The sequence below is a fragment of the Artemia franciscana genome, chromosome 1, assembly GCF_032884065.1.
Source record: "Artemia franciscana chromosome 1, ASM3288406v1, whole genome shotgun sequence".
Lineage (NCBI taxonomy): Eukaryota > Metazoa > Arthropoda > Branchiopoda > Anostraca > Artemiidae > Artemia > Artemia franciscana.
In genome coordinates, this window is record NC_088863.1 from 16333584 (window position 1) to 16353425 (window position 19842).

At 33.6% G+C, this 19842-nt stretch overlaps 1 protein-coding gene across 7 annotated transcripts in view; it reads right to left on the reverse strand.

The window, feature by feature from the left end:
• LOC136026333 (glutamate-gated chloride channel alpha-like) overlaps positions 1 to 19842 on the reverse strand; it is an 83480-nt gene that overhangs the window by 41286 nt on the left and 22352 nt on the right. For 4 of the 7 annotated variants that reach the window (XM_065702785.1, XM_065702818.1, XM_065702796.1 and 1 more), the window contains exons 2-3: positions 18109 to 18182; positions 13844 to 14046 (exon numbers count right to left, since the gene is read on the reverse strand). In XM_065702785.1, coding sequence (XP_065558857.1) covers positions 13844 to 14046; positions 18109 to 18138 — 233 coding nt within the window. In that variant the 5' untranslated portion in view covers positions 18139 to 18182. Of the gene's footprint in view, positions 1 to 13843; positions 14047 to 14688; positions 14775 to 18108; positions 18183 to 19684; positions 19708 to 19842 lie in introns of those variants that run through there. The other 3 variants (XM_065702775.1, XM_065702766.1, XM_065702828.1) reach the window with 2 other exon arrangements.

Consider the following 19842-nt stretch of genomic DNA (forward strand, 5'->3'; position numbering starts at 1 on the left):
GGGGATAGCTATCCTCCAATCATCGCTGACTCTTAAAAAGCGAACTGGAACTTTCAATTTCCAATTAAATGACCCCTATTTGAAGTTTATACAAGCATCCTTTCTGTAAAAACCATACTTGCCCCCAGGGCATAGCTTGCAACGCCTGTCCCTGGGCCCTTAGGGGCTGTGTCGATACTGGAATTTTTGTTATATGATCTCCAACTATTTTTAAAAAAATCTCTACCTCAAAATTTTTGTTAGATATATTTGAGGAAAAGGGCCTTGGGGAACTCGTTGCCCTCTGATCATTTTTGACTCTTGAAAGGGGCACAAAACTGTCTGTTTCCAGCCTGATGCGCCCCCTTTGAATTTTATACGACGACCCATTCAATATGAAATGCCTCTGGGAAATAATAATAAATAGACAATAAAACAATGGAGCCGTATGGCCTTTACTCTAGGCAACGCTGTAGCGTTGCCTCTAATACCTTATATTCCCCCAGGTTATAACTTATAACCCTTGCCCTGAGGGTTGTTGGGGAGTTGCCATCCTCGAATACATTATTTCCGGACCTTTCAAATACGTTGAACAAAATGGCTATCTAAAAATTTTTATTGAATGGGTTTGGGGAAATGGCGGGCTTGGAAGGTGGGTTTCTTGCCTTCAAACTTTCTGGGATTAATTACACTAAATTTTGATTATCAATCCAATGAGCCCCCTCCAAATTTTATACGATCACCCTTTCTATATAAACATTATAAGAGCACTAGCCGTTTCAATTTCCAAACGATTGAGCTCTTTGCGAAGTTTCTACGATACGTCCTTCAATACAAAGTTTCCTTGCCTAAGATCAAAAAATGAATAAAAGAATAAATAATACAATGTGTCCACATCGCTCTTTACTTAAGTAGCACTATTGCGCTGCCTGTAATTTCGAAAGACACCATTAGTCATTGATCACCACACATATAGACAAATTAAGACAAATTATCAAACCACAATCTATTAAGTGAAACTAATACCTTGGACATTATAATAAAAATTGAAAAAAAACGGGATTACGCGAGGAAAAATTTGAATTGGTGAAAATATAGCAACGAAAAGGTAAAAGGCGAACTTACATGAATAAAAAGTGAAGAAGTGAAAAGTCTGTGAATAAAGATTTATAACAGTGAAAACATAGGGGTAAAGAATGGAACAAAGAAAATTATGTAATAAAATTATATAATTGAAAATGGTGAAAATTGGGACTAAAATTGAAAAATGTGAAAAATTTGTGAGAAAAATTAAAAAAGGTGTAATATCTGGGACAAAGACTGAAAATAATGAAATATTTATCCACCTAAAAGCAATGCATTTCATAGTTTCGGAACAAAAACTGAAAGAGGAGAGAACTTTTGGAAAAGATAGAAAAGACGATTAATAGAATAAAAATTGAAGAAAGTTGAAATCCAAGGAAAAGAAATGAAAATCAACTTAATTAAAAAAAAATACAAGTAGTGAAAACTCTTGATAAAAATTGACCGAACAAAAATTATTGGAACCAAAACTGAAAAAAATGTAAAAATTCTGATAAAATCACAACATTAGAATTAAATGAATAGAAATTGAATAAATATAAAAACTGCTGGGCAAAATTGAAAAAAACATAGTTTATATGAACAAAAGCTAAGAGTAGATGAGTAAAGTTGAACAATGTGATATTTATCAAGAGAAAGTTGTTTTTTTTTCTCCTTAGAAATCACCCTTGTAGCGATGTTACTCTAAATTCACACAAATTAACCTATTTCCAAGCAATTTTAACGAAGTTGAAAATACACTTCTTTTAGCTTTAGGAAAGCAAGAAATATGAAATTTCGAAAAAATTCTGATTCTTGAAACATGAAGGTATTAGCTATAAAGATCTGAAAATCAAAAACCCTTTTAAGTCTAGAAATGTTAAATTTGTCAATATTCTTAAAATAAAAAGATCTTGTGTTGCCACATTACCAAATTAAGCAGAAAAATGGCTAAATTCTGAAAAAAATTACATTCGTTGAGATTCTTGAAAATTTGGGGGCTTATTGAGGTTCAACTGAATAGATCATAAGTGTGAGAAGCTTAAAAATTTGTAGTTTATCAATATTATTGAAACTTAAAGGCTTGAAGTTGTCAAATTATGAGAATTAGGTGTAAGAATGGTGGAATTTTCAAGAAGAGTTAGATAGTTTTGAAAGTTTGAAGACTTTAATTTATAAAAAAAAATGTAAAAATATTAAGTTTTATAAGTGTGAAAATGTAAAATTGCTTAGAATTCTAAACATGAGAAGGTTTTTTTTATTTTGTAAACTGTGAAAATCAAGCTTATGATTTTTAGAGTTTAAAAAGTTGAGATTCTAGTAATTTCAAGGCTTTGAGTTGTCAGACTATGAAAACTTTGTTGCAAATTAAAATGAAATTGTAACTATTATCATTATTAACAGAAAATATTAAGGTCAGACTAATAAAATAAACTTCTAGCATACAATTCAAGCATTGAAAATTCGTTTCTTCCCGAAAACATATGCCAAAAACAGGATTACTGCTAAGGACGTTAAAGGACCTAAAGATGGCAGACAAGATGGAGGATCTCGTACAAATTATGTCATCGCTACGTGGATCGAAAGTTTTCAAACAGTTTGTGGTAACGAACTGCAGTAAAGAGGACCCGGCTCAATAGTAACCAAAACTCTAAAAAACGGAATTTTGATACCAATAATTACATCAAAACAACTAAATTTTAATGCTGATTTTAAATATGTAAGTTTCAGCAAGTTTAGTTTTACTCATCGAAAGTTACGAGCCCGAGAAAATTTGCCTTATTTTAGAAAATAGGGTCAAACACCCCTTAAAAGTGATACAATCTTAACAAAATCACACCATCAGATTCAACGTATCAGAGAACCCTACAATAAAAGTTTCAAGCTCCTACCTATAAAATGTGGAATTTTGTATTTTTTGCCACAAGTCAGATCGCGGATGCGTGTTTATTTGTTTTGTTTTTTTTCCCCAGGGGCATCGTATTGAACCAGTGGTCCTAGAACGTCGTGAGATGGCTCATTCTGATAGAAATTAAAAGTTCTAGTACCCTTTTTAAGTGACCAAAAATCAGAGGGAACCTAGGCCCCCTTCCACGCTCATTTTTCCAAAAGTCACCGGATCAAAATTCTGAGATAGCAATTTTGTTCACCATAGTCAAAGAACCTAATAACTGTATCTTTGGGGAAGACTTACTCCCCCACAGTCCCCGTGGGAGGGGCTTCAAGTTACAAACCTTGACCATTGTTTAAATATAGTAATGGTTATTGGGAAGTGTATAGACGTTTTCAGGGTTGAGGGGAGGGGTTAAGGGGAGAGGGTTATGTGGGGGAGCTTTCCATGAAGGAATTTGCCATGGGGGAAGAGAATTTCCATGAAGGGGGTGCAGGTTTTTCTAGCATTAAAAAAATGGAAAAATAATTATGGAAAAGTTTTTTCAACTGAAGGTAAGGAGCAGCATTAAAATTTAAAACAAACAGAAATTATTAGTCACATGAGGGGTTCATCTCCCCTAATACCTCGCTCTTTACGCTAAAGTCTTTTTAGTAATTTCAACTACTTATTCTACGGTCTTTGTGATTCAGGGGTCGTTCTTAAGGAACTGGGAAAAAATTTAAGCTTTATTGTAAAGAGCGAGGTACTGACGAGGGGACGAGGGGAACTTACGTAAGTTCGTTACGTAAGTTATTACGTGAATTACGTATGTTTTTACTAATAAAAACGTTTGGTATAAAAATTTAAAGTTCTAGTTGCCTTTTTAAGTAACCAAAAAATTGGAGGTTAACTAGGCCTCCTCCCTCACTCTTTCTTTTCTCAAAATCGTCCAATCAAAGTTATGAAAAATCCATTTAGTCAAAAAATAAATTAATATGCAAATTTCGTTTCAATTATTCATGTGCGGAGAGCAAAATCCAAAACACGCATTAATTCAAAAACGTTCAGAAATTAAACAGAAAGAAATAGTTTTTCTTAAAACTATTTAAAACTTAAAACGAAAAGAAATTACTCCGTATATGAAAGGGGCTGTTTTCCTCCTCAACGCCTCGCTCTTTACGCAAATGGTTTTTACTGTTTTAAAAAGTAGAGTTGAGAGTAAGAGTCAAACTTTAGCGTAAAGACCGGAGCGTTGAGGAGGGAACAGCCCCTTTCACATATGGAGTAATTTCTGTTCGTTTTAAGTTTTAATGTCGCTCTTTACTTCCAGTTAAATAACTATTTTCTTTTATTTAATTGGGATCTAGAATCGGGCAATAGTTTACCAATTTCAGGACCCAAGAACATCTAAAGTCTGAATGGGCACTTGCTAATTCCGGTATCATTATGAATCTAATATATTGGATTTAATTAAAGGCAGTTTTCAAAATTGATCCAGAGTAGTGGTACCGATTCATGAAAACGCAGTGGGGCAAGGATTTTCAAATCTTCTTTTTTAATGAAGATGTAAAAAAGCTATTATTAAAAAGGTAGGACAGATGATTTTTTTATAGTTTTAAATTAACATACAGAAAAGATATTTTTCAAAATCTATGGGCTTAACTGAAAGACCCTCCCAAATGGCGTGAATAATCTGAGGTGGTGGGTTTCTGTTTTATTTCTGAGACTTTCCTCGATAGCAAAACAACGAGTACTTTTTAGCTTACAAAATTCATTGTATTAATTGGGATTTCTTATTTTGGTGTGGGGGTAGGGGTTGTACATCAACAATGTCTGTTTCCTGTTTTGTTTGTTTTTTTTTCGTCAAACGTCACATACTCATTTATCCTGGTATAGCGGTCTTCAAAAGTAGCTATGCGAAGTCGATACTCTCCGTATGCACTATCAAGTTATCCAACTGATATATTAGACCCACAAAAGCAGGAGCCAACATCCCCAATTTCAGACAGTTTCATATTTCTAAATACAAGATATCAACAAGCTACTGCCCTGGCTACAGATCCAGATTGGCCTGACCTGGGTTCAAAGCACTAAACTTAGTTTTCCCTCAAGATGAGCTGCAAATAAAATGATTTAATGGACTCATTTACCTTCACTTCTTATACTTAATCTTTGCAGAGAAACAATTTAAGCTTTCTTTTCGAGATTTAGGCTCTAGAGTTTGAAGCAAAAAGTAGAAACAACATTTCAAGTTAAATGTCTCCGATTTCTTTTTGGAAACATTCATATCGCTAGTGGTTATAAAAAAGCGACAAATCTAACTTGGTATTCGCGGTATTTGGTAACCTAAAATTTAACCTAAATTTCAATCCTTAATCGATTTTTCTCAGATTTATTTTGAGACGTGGATCCTGATGCAGCAGAAACAAAACATTTCTAGAAATATACGTGTGGATTGTTTGTTTTAACAATGGGGAAGGGAGGATTCATAGTAGACAAAGGTTTGCAAACACATTTTTAGTTTCTTTGATGGAAATAAATTTTGTAGTTTTTGTAAAAAGTTCCATGTACAGGCTTATGTTTTTTCAGCTTGGCAGAATAAGTGTATGGTCTTTTTTGACAAACTTTTGAAAATTGATATGTTGTACCAACTATAATCACTATTTCCTTCAAGAAACTGTCATTGGAAAAAATGGCATTTCCAAAAACTTGAAATTTCAGTTTTATTATTTTTAAACTGAAAAACTTTTAAACTGGGGGGGGGGGCACAATTTGTTTTGGCACATTAGTATATCTATAATAGCAGAAGTCAGGCTCGATTAAAATAGCTAAAGTTATGTTCGATTTAGGTAGGGGTATTTAAGCTGCTGAGTTGTATTTATTGTAAACAGAAGACTAGCAGGATCAATACAAGATACTAGGGTGTATAGGAGTGCCGTTATTGATGTTAAAAGTAAAGATCACCATCTAGTAGTGTCTAAGGTTAATTTAAAGCTGAAATTTCGGAAGAGTAACTCCCTCCCGGAAAGTTATGATGTTGGTAGACTTCAGGATGAAAATTGGAGAAAAAAATTCCAGGAACAGTTGAGTACTAAACTTGAGGGGTTTAAAATTTGACAATGTGGAAGATGGATGGAATAATTTCAGAAAAACAATTTGTGAAGTTGCTGATGGTGTCCTAGGGAAGAGTGCTAAGACAGCAACTAGGAATATTAGTGAAAAAGCTTTAGGTTTAATAGAGAGTAGAAGGGGTTTGTATAAGAATTATCTGAGCGATAGGTCGTATGAAAACAAAAGGAATGTAAAGAAAGTGGAGAAAGCATTAAAATATGAATTAAGGAGATGTGAAATGGAGGCGATGGATAAAATTGCTGAGGATCTGGAAGATGCGGCTGGACGGCATAATAGTAAAATATTATACTGGCATGTTAATAAATTGAAAGGGAGTAGCCGATCCGGACTAGTCCCAGTTAAAGATAGAAATGGGGCCACAATTAGTGATAAGGAAAAAGTTAAAGAAAGATGGGTGGAACATTTTGAGAATGTACTAAACCGAGATACAGTTGCAGGAAAAGATATAGATGAAAATGAAAAAGTTTGTGATACCTTGGATGTGAAGGAAGATTTGTTTAGTGAGGAAGAATTAGCGACAGTATTAGAAGGATTAAAAAATAATAAGGCCCCAGGTGCTGATAGTATGATTAATGAGTTCCTTAAATATGGTGGCTCTGAGGTTAGGAATAAGCTACTGAAGATTATGAACATGATTTTTGAAAAAGGGGAAGTACCCAATGATTTTAGGAAAACCTTAATTAAACCACTGTATAAGAAAGGTGACAAGAGTGATCGAATTATCGAGGCATTAGTCTGGTCTCTGTAGGTAGCAAATTACTGAGTAATATGATACTTTTTAGACTGAGACATGCTGTAGACAAAGTTTTAAGGGAAGAACAATGCGGTTTTAGAAAAGGTAGAGGATGTGTCGACCATGTTTTCACTCTTAGGTTAATAATTGAGAAGTCCCTTCGTTGTCAAACACCTTTGGTCCTTAGTTTTATCGATTATGAGCAAGCTTTCGATTCTGTTGATAGAACAGCGTTAACAAAGGTCTTATCGTTATATGGTATACCAGAAAAATACATTAAAGTGATTTGCGCTATGTACGAGAATAATACTGCTGCGGTTAAGGTAGGAAATGAGGTTAGCAACTGGTTTTGTATTAAATCAGGAGTTAAGCAGGATTGTGTTCTATCCCCCTTTATATGGATCATTTTGATGGACTTCGTCTTAAGGAGCACAGGAAAGGCAATTGGAGACCATGGAATCAAATGGGGAGGAAGAACGCTCCTGGACTTAGATTATGTTGATGTTTTAAGCATATTAGATGAAAGTGTGAGCAAAATGAATGAATTTTTAGAGGTTTTACGAGTTCAGGGTGCTAAAATAGGCTTGAAAATTAATGTTAAGAAGACTAAGTCACTAAGGCTAGGAATAAGTGAAGATGAACAGGTGACCTTAGGTAACGAAAAGATTGATCAGGTTGGGAGCTTCAGTTACCTTGGTAGTAATATTAGTAAAGATGGTGGGAGCAGTGAAGATGTTAAAAGTAGAATAGCTAAAGCTCAGGGTGTTTTTTCACAGTTAAAAAAAGTTTGGAAGAATAGAAAGATAAGCCTACAAACCAAGATTAGAATATTGGAAGCTACAGTGATGACAGTTGTCAAATATGGCTCTGAAGCATGGACACTCCGAAAAGCAGATGAAAATTTACTAGATGTTTTCCAGAGAAATTGCCTACGGATTGTTCTGGGTACCCGGCTGACTGACCGTATTTCAAACAGTAGGTTGTACGAAAAGTGTGGTTCAATCCCGCTTTCTGGGGCTATAATGAAAGAAAGGTTGAGATGGCTAGGCCACGTTCTACGGATGAAGGATGACAGATTACCGAAGATTGTCCTTTTTGGCCAACCGTCTGGGGCTACACGGAAAGCAGGTCGTCCTTGTCTGGGTTGGGAGGATGTCATAAATAAGGATTTGAAGGAAATGGGAACTTCCTGGGAGGGTGTAAAGAGGGAGGCTTTAAATAGATTAGGTTGGAGGAGGAGCGTGCGTAGCTGTGTTGGCCTCAGGCGGCTTGGTGCTGCAGTGAGTTATTAGTAGTAGTAGTAGTAGTAGTAATTAATTGATTCCACGCAAGACATATTGGTGATTTCATTGGTGATTTCAAAATTTTCATATAGTTCGATTTAGCTTGATAGCTTGATTTTCCTAGCAAAGTACAAATGTTGATCGAATTCAACCCACCAATAGCCTAATTGAAAGACTGAATTTACAAAGTCGTCATTGACCTTTGTCAAATGGGCCACTGTATACTTTTTTATGCTTAATGCAGTTTCAGGTCATTCCAGGTTTTATTTTACTCTTTACTCATATCGCAAAAGAAAATTCTTGAAAATTTAAGAGACATGACTTTCCCTATATATGAGGGTCAAGCAGCCCGTTAAACTTCAAGTCTTAAATTTAAAACAATTATAAATCACAGTAGGACAGTGATAATGGCTCTAAGAACCATGATTCCTCTGCTCTAGAAAAATTCCTTTAAATAAGAAAAAAATAAGGGAAAATAAGCAATTTATTAAGGAAACTTTGATATTTTGTGTGCTGGGTTTTGTGAAAAGTCTTTTGAACATTTGAAATCTAAAGTGAATAAAAAACAGGCTTTTTAATGCATATAGTCTTTGTGTTAAAATAACTCATCATCTATATATATAAAAATAAGTTGTCTGTCTGTGTGTCTGTCTGTGGATCAGGTGACGTCATGTTTCTGTGTCGACTGACGTCATGAAGTTAGTTGTCGTCATTTTTGCTATGACGGTGACGTCATTAAAGATATTTAAGACATATATGTTCACGTAGAAATCTATTAATGTTTAAGTTTAAAATGACTGATGAACTTACAATGGCAAAAGCCGATGAAGATGCTCAAAGAGTCTATGCCAAAAAACTTGCTGCTGATAGAGAAAGTCAGAAAAGAAAGCGTGCCGAGGAATCAAAAGAACAGCAAGGAAACAGGCTTGAGGCTAAAGAACGCAAAACCGCGCAGTTAGATGAAGATCCACCTGGACAGCGAGAGTCAAAACATATCAAAACTGAAAATGATAGCGATGATGATTGGGTTTGGGATTTTGACTTGGATAAGGTCATCAATGCCTACCAGATTTTAGTTAAAAAAACAAAGGTTCGGCGATATGTATTTCATAGTGAAGCTGAAAAATAAAGAAGAAAAAGAAAACTGAAAAAAGAAAAAATGTAAAAAAACTAAAAAATACTAAAAAGAAAAAACACTCAGAGAGAAATTACAGACCGGGACACAAATGACGACCGGGACAGAGGGAATCTATATATATAAAAATAAGTTGTCTGTCTGTGTGTCTGTCTGTGGATCAGGTGACGTCATGTTTCTGTGTCTACTGACGTCATGAAGTTAGTTGTCGTCATTTTTGCTATGGCGGTGACGTCATTAAAGATATTTAAGACATATATGTTCACGTAGAAATCTATTAATGTTTAAGTTTAAAATGACTGATGAACTTACAATGGCAAAAGCCGATGAAGATGCTCAAAGAGTCTATGCCAAAAAACTTGCTGCTGATAGAGAAAGTCAGAAAAGAAAGCGTGCCGAGGAATCAAAAGAACAGCAAGGAAACAGGCTTGAGGCTAAAGAACGCAAAACCGCGCAGTTAGATGAAGATCCACCTGGACAGCGAGAGTCAAAACATATCAAAACTGAAAATGATAGCGATGATGATTGGGTTTGGGATTTTGACTTGGATAAGGTCATCAATGCCTACCAGATTTTAGTTAAAAAAACAAAGGTTCGGCGATATGTATTTCATAGTGAAGCTGAAAAATAAAGAAGAAAAAGAAAACTGAAAAAAGAAAAAATGTAAAAAACTAAAAAATACTAAAAAGAAAAAACACTCAAAGAGAAATTACAGACCGGGACACAAATGACGACCGGGACAGAGGGAATATAAATAACGACCGGGACACTCACAGAGAAATTACAGACTGGGATACCGGGACACAAATGACGACCGGGACACAGGGAATATAAATGACGACCAGGACACAGGTATTTAAGAATATCGTTCAAAGACAAATTTTTAATTGTAAGAAGACCGTTGAAAGAGAAATTTCTAATTGTAAAATGACTGAAGAACCTACAATGGCAACGGTACCACCATCGAAGTAGATAACCAGTGGGTTGTTCCATATTCCCCATTAGTGCGAAACGTCAACCCCAAGTCAAATTCGTGCATTGTTTGGCATCATTTTAACAACTTGCTCTCCATCAGCTCCTACAGAGCTATGGGAAAAATATAAGTCAAAAATGTCCGAAGATATACTCCATCGAAAACAGTTAGAGACGTCAGATATGACTTTTGATTTTACATCAGAAATTTATAAATACACTTTAGTTATTATAGAAGATTTGTGCGTACGTATGGCAAACAAACCTCTTCAGGATTTGGGAATGCCTTCACCTAACCGTATCGCTGCTGTTTCGACATGTGTAGAATTGGATCGTGAAAAAAGCTACAGTACGAATGATCTATTGTCGTATGTACAAAATAACATTTCCAAGTTAACGTCGGAACAAAAAGACATTTATGATACGATAGACTCAATTTCAGGACGTATACAACTACCTGCTGATTTCTGTAATTTAGTGACGTCCAAAAATGAATTGATTGAAAAAGTATTTCCGAATATTCTAAAAAATTATAAAATAATAAATGGCTAAGTGAAAGAGCGATTCTCACACCCAAAAATATAGACGTCCACGAAATCAACAATATTGTTTTAACCAAGATTCGAGACCATCCATCTGAATTTTTAAATTCCATAGATCTTTCAGGGTTTCCACCACACGTGCTACAACTAAAAATAGGCGTACCAATAATACTTTTAAGAAATATCAACCCACCAAAGCTTTGCAATGGCACGCGACTTGCCGTAAAAAAAACAATGGAAAACCTAATAGAGGCCACAATCTTGACAGGGCCTTTTGAGGGTGAGGCTGTTCTTATTCCTCGCATTCCCATGATTCCAACGGATCTGCCTTTTCAATTTAAAAGATTGCAATTCCCAATTCGATTAGCATTTGCAATCACCATTAACAAAGCTCAAGGTCAATCATTTGAAAAATGTGGTATAGATCTTAATACTGATTGTTTTTCCCATGGACAATTGTGCGTTGCATGTTCGAGGGTCGGTAAACCTGACAATCTATTTATGTGCAGCGACAATTGGACAGCGAAAAATGTTGTATATTCGCAAGTTTTACGCAGTTAATTTGTATTGTATCTATCTATCTATCTATCTATATAAAAACGAGTTGTGTGTATGCATGTTTGTTTGTTTGTAAAAAGAGCGTTTGCATATGACGTCATTATTAGTACATACGGCTTTGTATATGCACAGACAATGGGAAAGCCAAGAATGTTGTATATTCGCAATTTTTACGTAGTTTAACTCCTGCAGACGAAATGAATGCTTGCCTGAAAAATTCTAATTTATGGGCACACGTAAAAATATTAAAATTAACTACAAATATGCGTGTCCGATTGCAAAACGATGACTCTGGTCAAACATTTTCAGATCAATTGCTGTCAATTGGAAACGGAAAGCTCCCAGTAGTGGGAAAGCCAAAAATGTTGTATATTCGCAATTTTTACGTAGTTTGAAACACATATATAAATCTATCTATATTCACAGGTGGGACACAGGGACACAACTACAATGGCGCGTAACTAATATGGCGCGTAACGACTTACGCGCGCGGGGGGGCTTGGGGGTTCGCGAAGCGCCCCACCAACTAGGTGTTGGGGTGGCGCGAAGCGCCACCCCAACAGCTAGTATTTATATAATTTCTTTTCATGCAACTAATGTATATTACTAAGAAAAACCCAGTCTGTGTGGTTTAGATGCATTAACATTGTGGATAAGTCTTAGGGAAATGTATATGATCAAAGCAAATAATGATTGAGTTCAAATCCCCACTATTTGAAAACTGCAAAAGATCTCGAATAGCCCAGGAATCTTTGTTCAAGCTAAGGGAATAATCTTCTACGCTGGATTTGTTTATGCTGAAATTTGGGGAACATGGATTTAGTTTATTAAGTGATTTATTGAAATTTGGCATCACATCCCTTGCAAGCACCATGCGTTTGGAATCTACAATGAAAAGAATTGGGACTTTGGAGGGAAAGCATTCGTTGAATTGAAATGATTCGCTTTTTTAAAATTGTCATTTTTTTCCTCGGAAAAAAAAAAATCACTAGCAAAAATCAACTAGTAAGAATCACGAATAAAAATTACACTTCACTAGTTGGAAATTCATCCCTGTGTAAATGCAAAGGGGTACATGAACAAAAATATTAAATATTCATTGAATCTCCCACTAATTTAAAATTTGAAAATAGTGGTATCGTAATGTTGGCTCTAGTGAAAAAATAAATACTATATTCAGAAATTATTTCTCTGAATAAAAGAGTTTTGAGGAAATGGATTTAGTTTATCAAAAGAAAAAATGATGGTATTTCGTCGTATGTAAACTATTTTACATTCACAATCCATAGAAAAAAAACAAGTAGGATTTTTAAGGGAGAGTATTTTATTTGGATTGTATCTAAAATTTAGTTTAATTAATTAAATACTTATTGTTACAAAATTAAATAACTGTTTTTATATTAGCTACAATTAATTCTGTTAAGAATCCAAGCTGTGTAATTTAGACGTTATGCGATGGGTGTGTTTTAAGTAGATGCATATGAAGAGATTGAATCTCAGAAATTATTTCTCTGAATAAAAGAGCTATGAGGAAATGGATTTAGTTTATCAAAAGAAAAAATGATGGTATTTCGTCGTATGTAAACTGTTTTACATTCACAATCCATAGAAAAAAAACAAGTAGGATTTTTAAGGGAGAGTATTTTATTTGGATTGTATCTAAAATTTAGTTTAATTAATTAAATACTTATTGTTACAAAATTAAATAACTGTTTTTATATTAGCTACAATTAATTCTGTTAAGAATCCAAGCTGTGTAATTTAGACGTTATGAGATGGGTGTGTTTTAAGTAAATGCATATAAAGAGATTGAATCTCAGAAATTATTTCTCTGAATAAAAGAGCTGTGAGGAAATGGATTTAGTTTAATCAAAGGAAAAAATGATGGTATTTCGTCGTATGTAAACTATTTTACATTCACAATCCATAGAAAAAAAACAAGTAGGATTTTCAAGGGAGAGTATTTTATTTGGATTGTATCTAAAATTTAGTTTAATTAATTAAATACTTATTGTTACAAAATTAAATAACTATTTTTATATTAGCTACAATTAATTCTGTTGAGAATCCAAGCTGTGTAATTTAGACGTTATGCGATGGGTGTATTTTAAGTAGATGCATATGAAGAGATTGAATCTCAGAAATTATTTCTCTGACTAAAAGAGCTTTGAGGAAAAAGACTACAATTACAGTAACATAGATAGTTTATATAAAAAAGAAATGATGGAATTTCGTCGATCTCATGTAAAGTGTTCCACAATCACAATTTATAGAAAAAAAAAACAAGTAGGATTTTAAGGGAAGAGCATTTTTTGGATTGTGAATAATATTTAGTTTAATTAATTAAAAATCTATTGTTAAGAAATTAAATAGTTATTCTTATATAGTAGATGCAAATGTAGATGCATATGAAGAAACTGAACATTAACCCTGGAGAAAGTTAAACTTGATTCCAAAGGCCACAAGACTGGATGATAATAATTATAATCAGTTTGGAGCGATTTCTAGAAACAATTTAGGAGAAGTCCTGTCGTTATCTGTGATTTTCAAATTATTAAGAAAGTAGCAACTCACAAAGTGGTGGTTCTAACGGATCCATTGGGATAAACAGAAAATATGATTTGCTTCCTTCGTTCCCAAGCTGCTTCTGGAAAGTAAAAGTTCGGTTGCCACAAGCATTTGGCCAAATAAAATGGAACACGTACTTCCTTCTTTCTCTTCATTTGCAATCTCGGATCTTTCCAAAATATTCGAAGGTAGAATTTGATTGTTGTTATCTTTTTTGATAAAAAAAATTACAGGTATTAGCGACAAATTTAAAAAAGACCAAACAAAACAGACCAAAAGACCAAACAATACGCAATTTGCGTAAAGATAGAAGTAGAAAAATGACTTTAAGAAACAAAACATGGACTAAAACATAACAGTGCGTGGACTAAACGATAAAAAATTGACAGTGAAAAACTAACAGAAAAGGGTTCTTATGCAGAATAGAAGCAATTTAGATGTAGTAGAAAACAGGAAAACCACAATAGAATAAAAGAAAGTAAAATACACTTTAAAAGGAAACATGATGGACAACACCTTTCCCTGCTATGCAAAAAACTTTTGAAAAAAATTTTCTAAACATGCACCTAGGCTAATGAATCGTTAATTACCCTTGGCCGGAATCAGTTCACATTAGTGCTGTACGGTATTTGAACTATTTCTAATTATTTCTTACAGGTCTTAGAAAATACTTTCTGTTTGGTATGATTAGATTTTTAAAGATTTTATTTTTTTGTTTCATCTTTCATAGAATCAAAATATATTGTGTGAAGGAGAAATAAGATAGCAAGGTTAAAACTGAAACGCCATTTAGGCTATAAGAAATAAAACACATCATTGAAGAAAGCGGAAAAAAACAAAAATTGAATTACCGCCTCAGAATCAGCTATCTTGTTGACACTATGCAAAAGCACAATTAGACCAATATCCTGAGCCTTGACACTGCTTTCGTTTTGTACTAAAAATAGAAGGGATAAAAAAGAGTGTCAGAGCGGAGTAACCTTACTTTTATATTGTAATCTTTATTATATATGATAAGGCTAGACCGAGCAGCACAAATTAAGCAGTGGTTTAATTTATCACATTTTTATTGATAATCTTAACACTGTTAATACATTGTAAAAAAAAAAATATAGTATCTATTGACTAATCAAACCTGATTAAACAATTTTACAGGTAAGGATCTATGTGTGTCCAAACACTGTAGCATCATGTTTTGTCATTAGTAAAGAGATATCCATCAGTCCTTATGGTAGTTTTTAGTTCCAAACCTTACTGCTAGGTAGTGTTAGCAGCGCAAGTTTTTGAGGTATTTTCTAAGGGCCTTATACGTCACTTTCAGGGGCTCCCTACTACTTGATGTACGTACTAATGACAATAATTTTACCAGAGACGTTTGTGAGAATCACATCTCAGAATGACTTTAACACTTTTTTTCAGTACTAACCCCTGAGACAGACTAAGTTGTTGTATCTAAGGAAAAAGTGACAAAATATTACATAATATTTTCTATCTAAATTTAAATGGGTTATTCTTTCACAGACACCTCCCACAGTGAGTTGCTTGTGCGTTAGCACAAATTACCTCCACGGACAGAATATTGTTCACTCATAAGAGAGAGAAACCTACTGGAAGATCGTTTACGGGTTGACGCAACCTGTAAACTCGCTTCACCTTCAAACGAAAGCTAAGGGCAGATAATTAATATAAATATTTTTCTTTCATTTAGAGACGATCATTTGTTCTTTAGAGTAGGCTAGTTTAAGTTATATTTTTTTTTATCAGAGAAAACTTGCAACTCTATATGCCCCACATAGGATCCCTCCACTCACAAGAACAGACGGGCTATATAACTCGGACTTATGACTTTAAGTCATTTAGAACAATAGTGCTTTCTCCATGACCTGTAAATTCAGGAATGTTTATTATGCGCTTCTACAGTCCAATGCTGGGACTGTTTTCTACATACTAAATTTTTGAGGTTTCCATCTCAATTCGGCGAAAGTCACAAAACCCAGCTCAAAGTGAATGGAGTATTTTATTTTGAACGGTAGATATTGGAGAAATTTTATCAATATTACACTTATTCGGGGAAAATCGTCTAGCCCTTACCGACTAAAATGCTAATTTTTTGACAATTATGTGTTTGACTACTCCCCTAAAAAAAAAAAATCTGAATCGCATATACTTACGAGCTTAGAATCCCAGATTTTATTTTAACCCGACATATTTGTTTTTGATTTCAATGGTTAATTTTAAAGTAGCTGTTCTTCAGTTATCTCCATGTTCCTATTTATTAAAGAAAAGGCTTTATATACAAGGAATCTGTATTTTCAGACCCTAAGTCTTGAAAATGTCCAAATTTGAGTTTTTTTTAATGCAATAAATTTCTAATTATTATTAATTCTTATGAAATAGTAAATATTTTTATTGTATCTTATACTTTTTTGGAGATTTAACATTTTTGAGCTTAAGTTTTCTCATGCCCACCTTGTTTGAGACCTACTACTTATATTTCAGGTATATAAGAACTTAATTATATTTTGCTCAGATCATTAGAGAATTGGAAAAATAGAAAAATAAAAATAACGCCTATTTATATCAAGGTAATATATGAAAGATTTGAAATTATTAAATCTTGAAAATATCACCTTTATTTGGTACATCTCCTGCGGGAAAATGGAGGACCCCACAGTGAATACACATAACGTTGGAGGGTCTTAATGACTTGTAATCAGTATTTGTGTACTTTAGGGCATCTTTATAGCTTTTTGCTGGGTTTTGTATTATAGTTTGCTGGCGCATATGATAACGATGGCGATTTTCTTCTAAAGTAATATTTTTTTCTCTTCACTTTCATTCTTGACTTATTCAGACTCTCGCTTTCGCTTGTCTTCCAACAGCACCATTCGTTATTCTTCAATCTAATTTTGGAAACATTGTGATACTCCTTTAGCGTATCTGCAAACTCTACAATTCTTCGTTCTTCAGTTTCATTTGTTAAGTTCTGATTCCCGCTGTCGCTTTTATTTCTCACTGCCGCTTATCTTCTAACTGTATATTACTTTGTTCTCACTTTTGCATATGTTCCAACCACATATTTCATCATTATTATTTTGTTTTCTTCTGATTTTTGATTTAACTGTCACATGTCGTGTAGCCGTATTTTTTGTTTTGATCTTCAATTTGGTTTTTGAGTCGTTTTAATTCTCGGCGATTCCTGTCTTTTAGCTGCATATTTCTTATTCTTTATTTTTGTTTATCAATACTTCAGACATAGTTTCAATGCCCTTTGCGTTAGCTGCTCGACTTGATCTTGACACTTTTGATACTATGGGCTGCTTATTTTCACCGGTGCATTTGAGTTTCTCAGGTCATTATCTTTATATTGCCTCATTTGATGGTCCAGTTTGTTCACTGTAAGTTTACATCTTTATCTTCTTTTGTCTTTTTTAGTGCTCATTTTGAATTTATATTATTTTACTGTTTTGTCCTCTAGATAATATGAAACTACTCTAAATTCCCTTTGGACTTTAAATACAAAATATAAATACATAAATTGACATATTTCTATGTTTTTGTTCTAGAAATTCTTTTAAAACTGTTTTAAAATATAATTAATAAAACTGTTTTAAAATATAATTGAATATAATACATTCAATTGACATAATTGCTAAACTATCTAATCATCCCTAAGTCATTGTTGATATCAGATAGATTTTATTGCTTTTGGCCTAAAGAAATGATCTCTCTCCAGGGTAGCCTAATGCTTATTGAAATTGTTAAGAATATTTCTAGTTCTAGAAAAAAAACTTTCGTTTTGATGGCAGGACAGGGCCCTATTAGGCCCAGTCGTTCCAATCACCTTTTATGCAGCCCTATAAGGTATACAGCTTTTGATTTCTCTGTGGCTGCCTAAATTTGTATCTGGGGGAATTTTCCAGAAAGGAAGAATTATCTGGAGGGAATTTTCTGCGTTGGGAAACTTTCTAAGGGAAATTTCCGTGGGTAGGATTTCCCGGTATAATTTCTTGATAATTTTCCGAAGAGAGTTCTTCGGGGGGGGGGGATCTGCAGGACAGGAGGGAAATATACCGGAGGAACTTTCAGCAGGGGGAATTTTCTGATCCAAATGTCCCGTGAGGTGAGACTCAGGTCCCAGGAGTTCTACCTTCAACAAAAATTTTAGCATTAGCATTAGTTACAAGGATTTTTCCTGTAGTTATCTTATTTAATACAATAATTTTCATCCAACTTTAAGTATTAAGAAAAGGAAATTAAGATATACTTACCAGCTTCGTTTGGGGATATTGTGTTATCATAATCTGAATCACTTATGTTTATCCTCGTAAGATATCCACTGCAGCTGAAATTAAAGTGAATACATGAAGGGAAGAAGACAAGTACTCAACAGACCCAACAAAGCAAACTTGAGTCTATAAGTTTTATAATAGTGACTAGGAGTACCTCAGAGGAAAGAAAGCTTCAGATTGATTGTGAAACCACCACTGTTCTATAAGTAGGCCAGAAACTTATAAACACAAAATATGTCAGGATCTTGCGAGTGGGGCACGGGTGCAAAAACCCACAATAGGTGCTTGACATATGCAAAAATACACTATAGAAGAGAGAGAAGGGGGGAATCATCAAATTAGCAAAACTCAGGGTTGTTGACTGGAAATTATATGTTCGAAACACGAAAAAGCCTTGAGTTATTTTTTTGACAGAATTGGCCAAAACATCCCCAATATTGTATAAGTAATTGATGATTTTTTTACATTTTTAGTAACATCACATGATTTAAATCATAGTATTTTATGTCTGTACCCAAAGGTCCAATAATATTTTTTTCCGTCACAAAATTTTTCGCTTAGAGATTGCTGGCATTTTTTCCTGCTGAATTTTGGGCGATTTAGAAAAAATAATTCTTAAAGTTTTGTATTTTAATGACTCATAATTTATCCAAACAAACTTTTCTACTCACAAATTAGCACCAGAATATGCTAATAGAATTAGGATATTATATGTTCGAAACACAAGTTGAGATTTTTTTATAGAATCAACCAAAAATATCTCCATGATTGTCTAAGCAACTGATATTTTTTTAACATTTTTAATAACACCGTGTGATTCAAATCAAAATATTATATGTCTGTATCCAAAGGTCCAACAGCATTGTTTTTCGTTATAAATTTTTCTTTTAGAAATTGCTTGCATTTCTTCTGCTGAATTCTAGGCGATTTAGAATAAATAATTCCTAAAGTTTTGTATTTTAATGTATTATAATTTATTCTAACAAGCTTTTCCGCTTTTAAATTACCACCAGAATATTTTGAGAGCATTAGTGAACTTGTAATATTTAAAAAAGGATATTTCTTTTGAATTCTCGACACTTTTTCCGATTCCTTTTTTTTCTTAATCAAAGTTTTACCTATCTAAAACTTCTAAATACAATTAAATTTTTTTCCAATTCTCATGGTTGCACAGCATCACACTCCAAATCATTATACCAGTAATAACTGCACTAAGATTTATGAGCCTTCATTGTTAAAGTACATGCCATACTTTAAAGTTCAATTTTTCAAAATATATCCAATATATTTTATAGCTAAACAAAGAGTTTGGAAGAACAGTTTGGTTTTAGTTATGTTTCATACAAAACAAGAAAAACAATAAGCGAAATAAAGAGAATCACATAGAAATTTTACTTGGTAAGGAAAGTGTAAATTAAGAACCACTGCTTTGCCAAAAACTATACAAAAAATTATGAAGTATATTACAGATGGGAGGCTTATCGTCACCAAAAGAAGGCAGACGAAAAGACCCTTGAAAATTACAATCAAAATCAAATATCCATATGAAACCTACATGTTACATTTTATAGCATCTACTAAGAAATATTTGAAGTCAATGTCAGATCAGCGAAGAAAGACTCCTGGGCTCAACTCTTTGAGCTCTATTTTGGCAATATATTAAAATTGAGTTGTCACTTAATCAGGTCATTTTTCAGAAAATGTAGAGGTAAT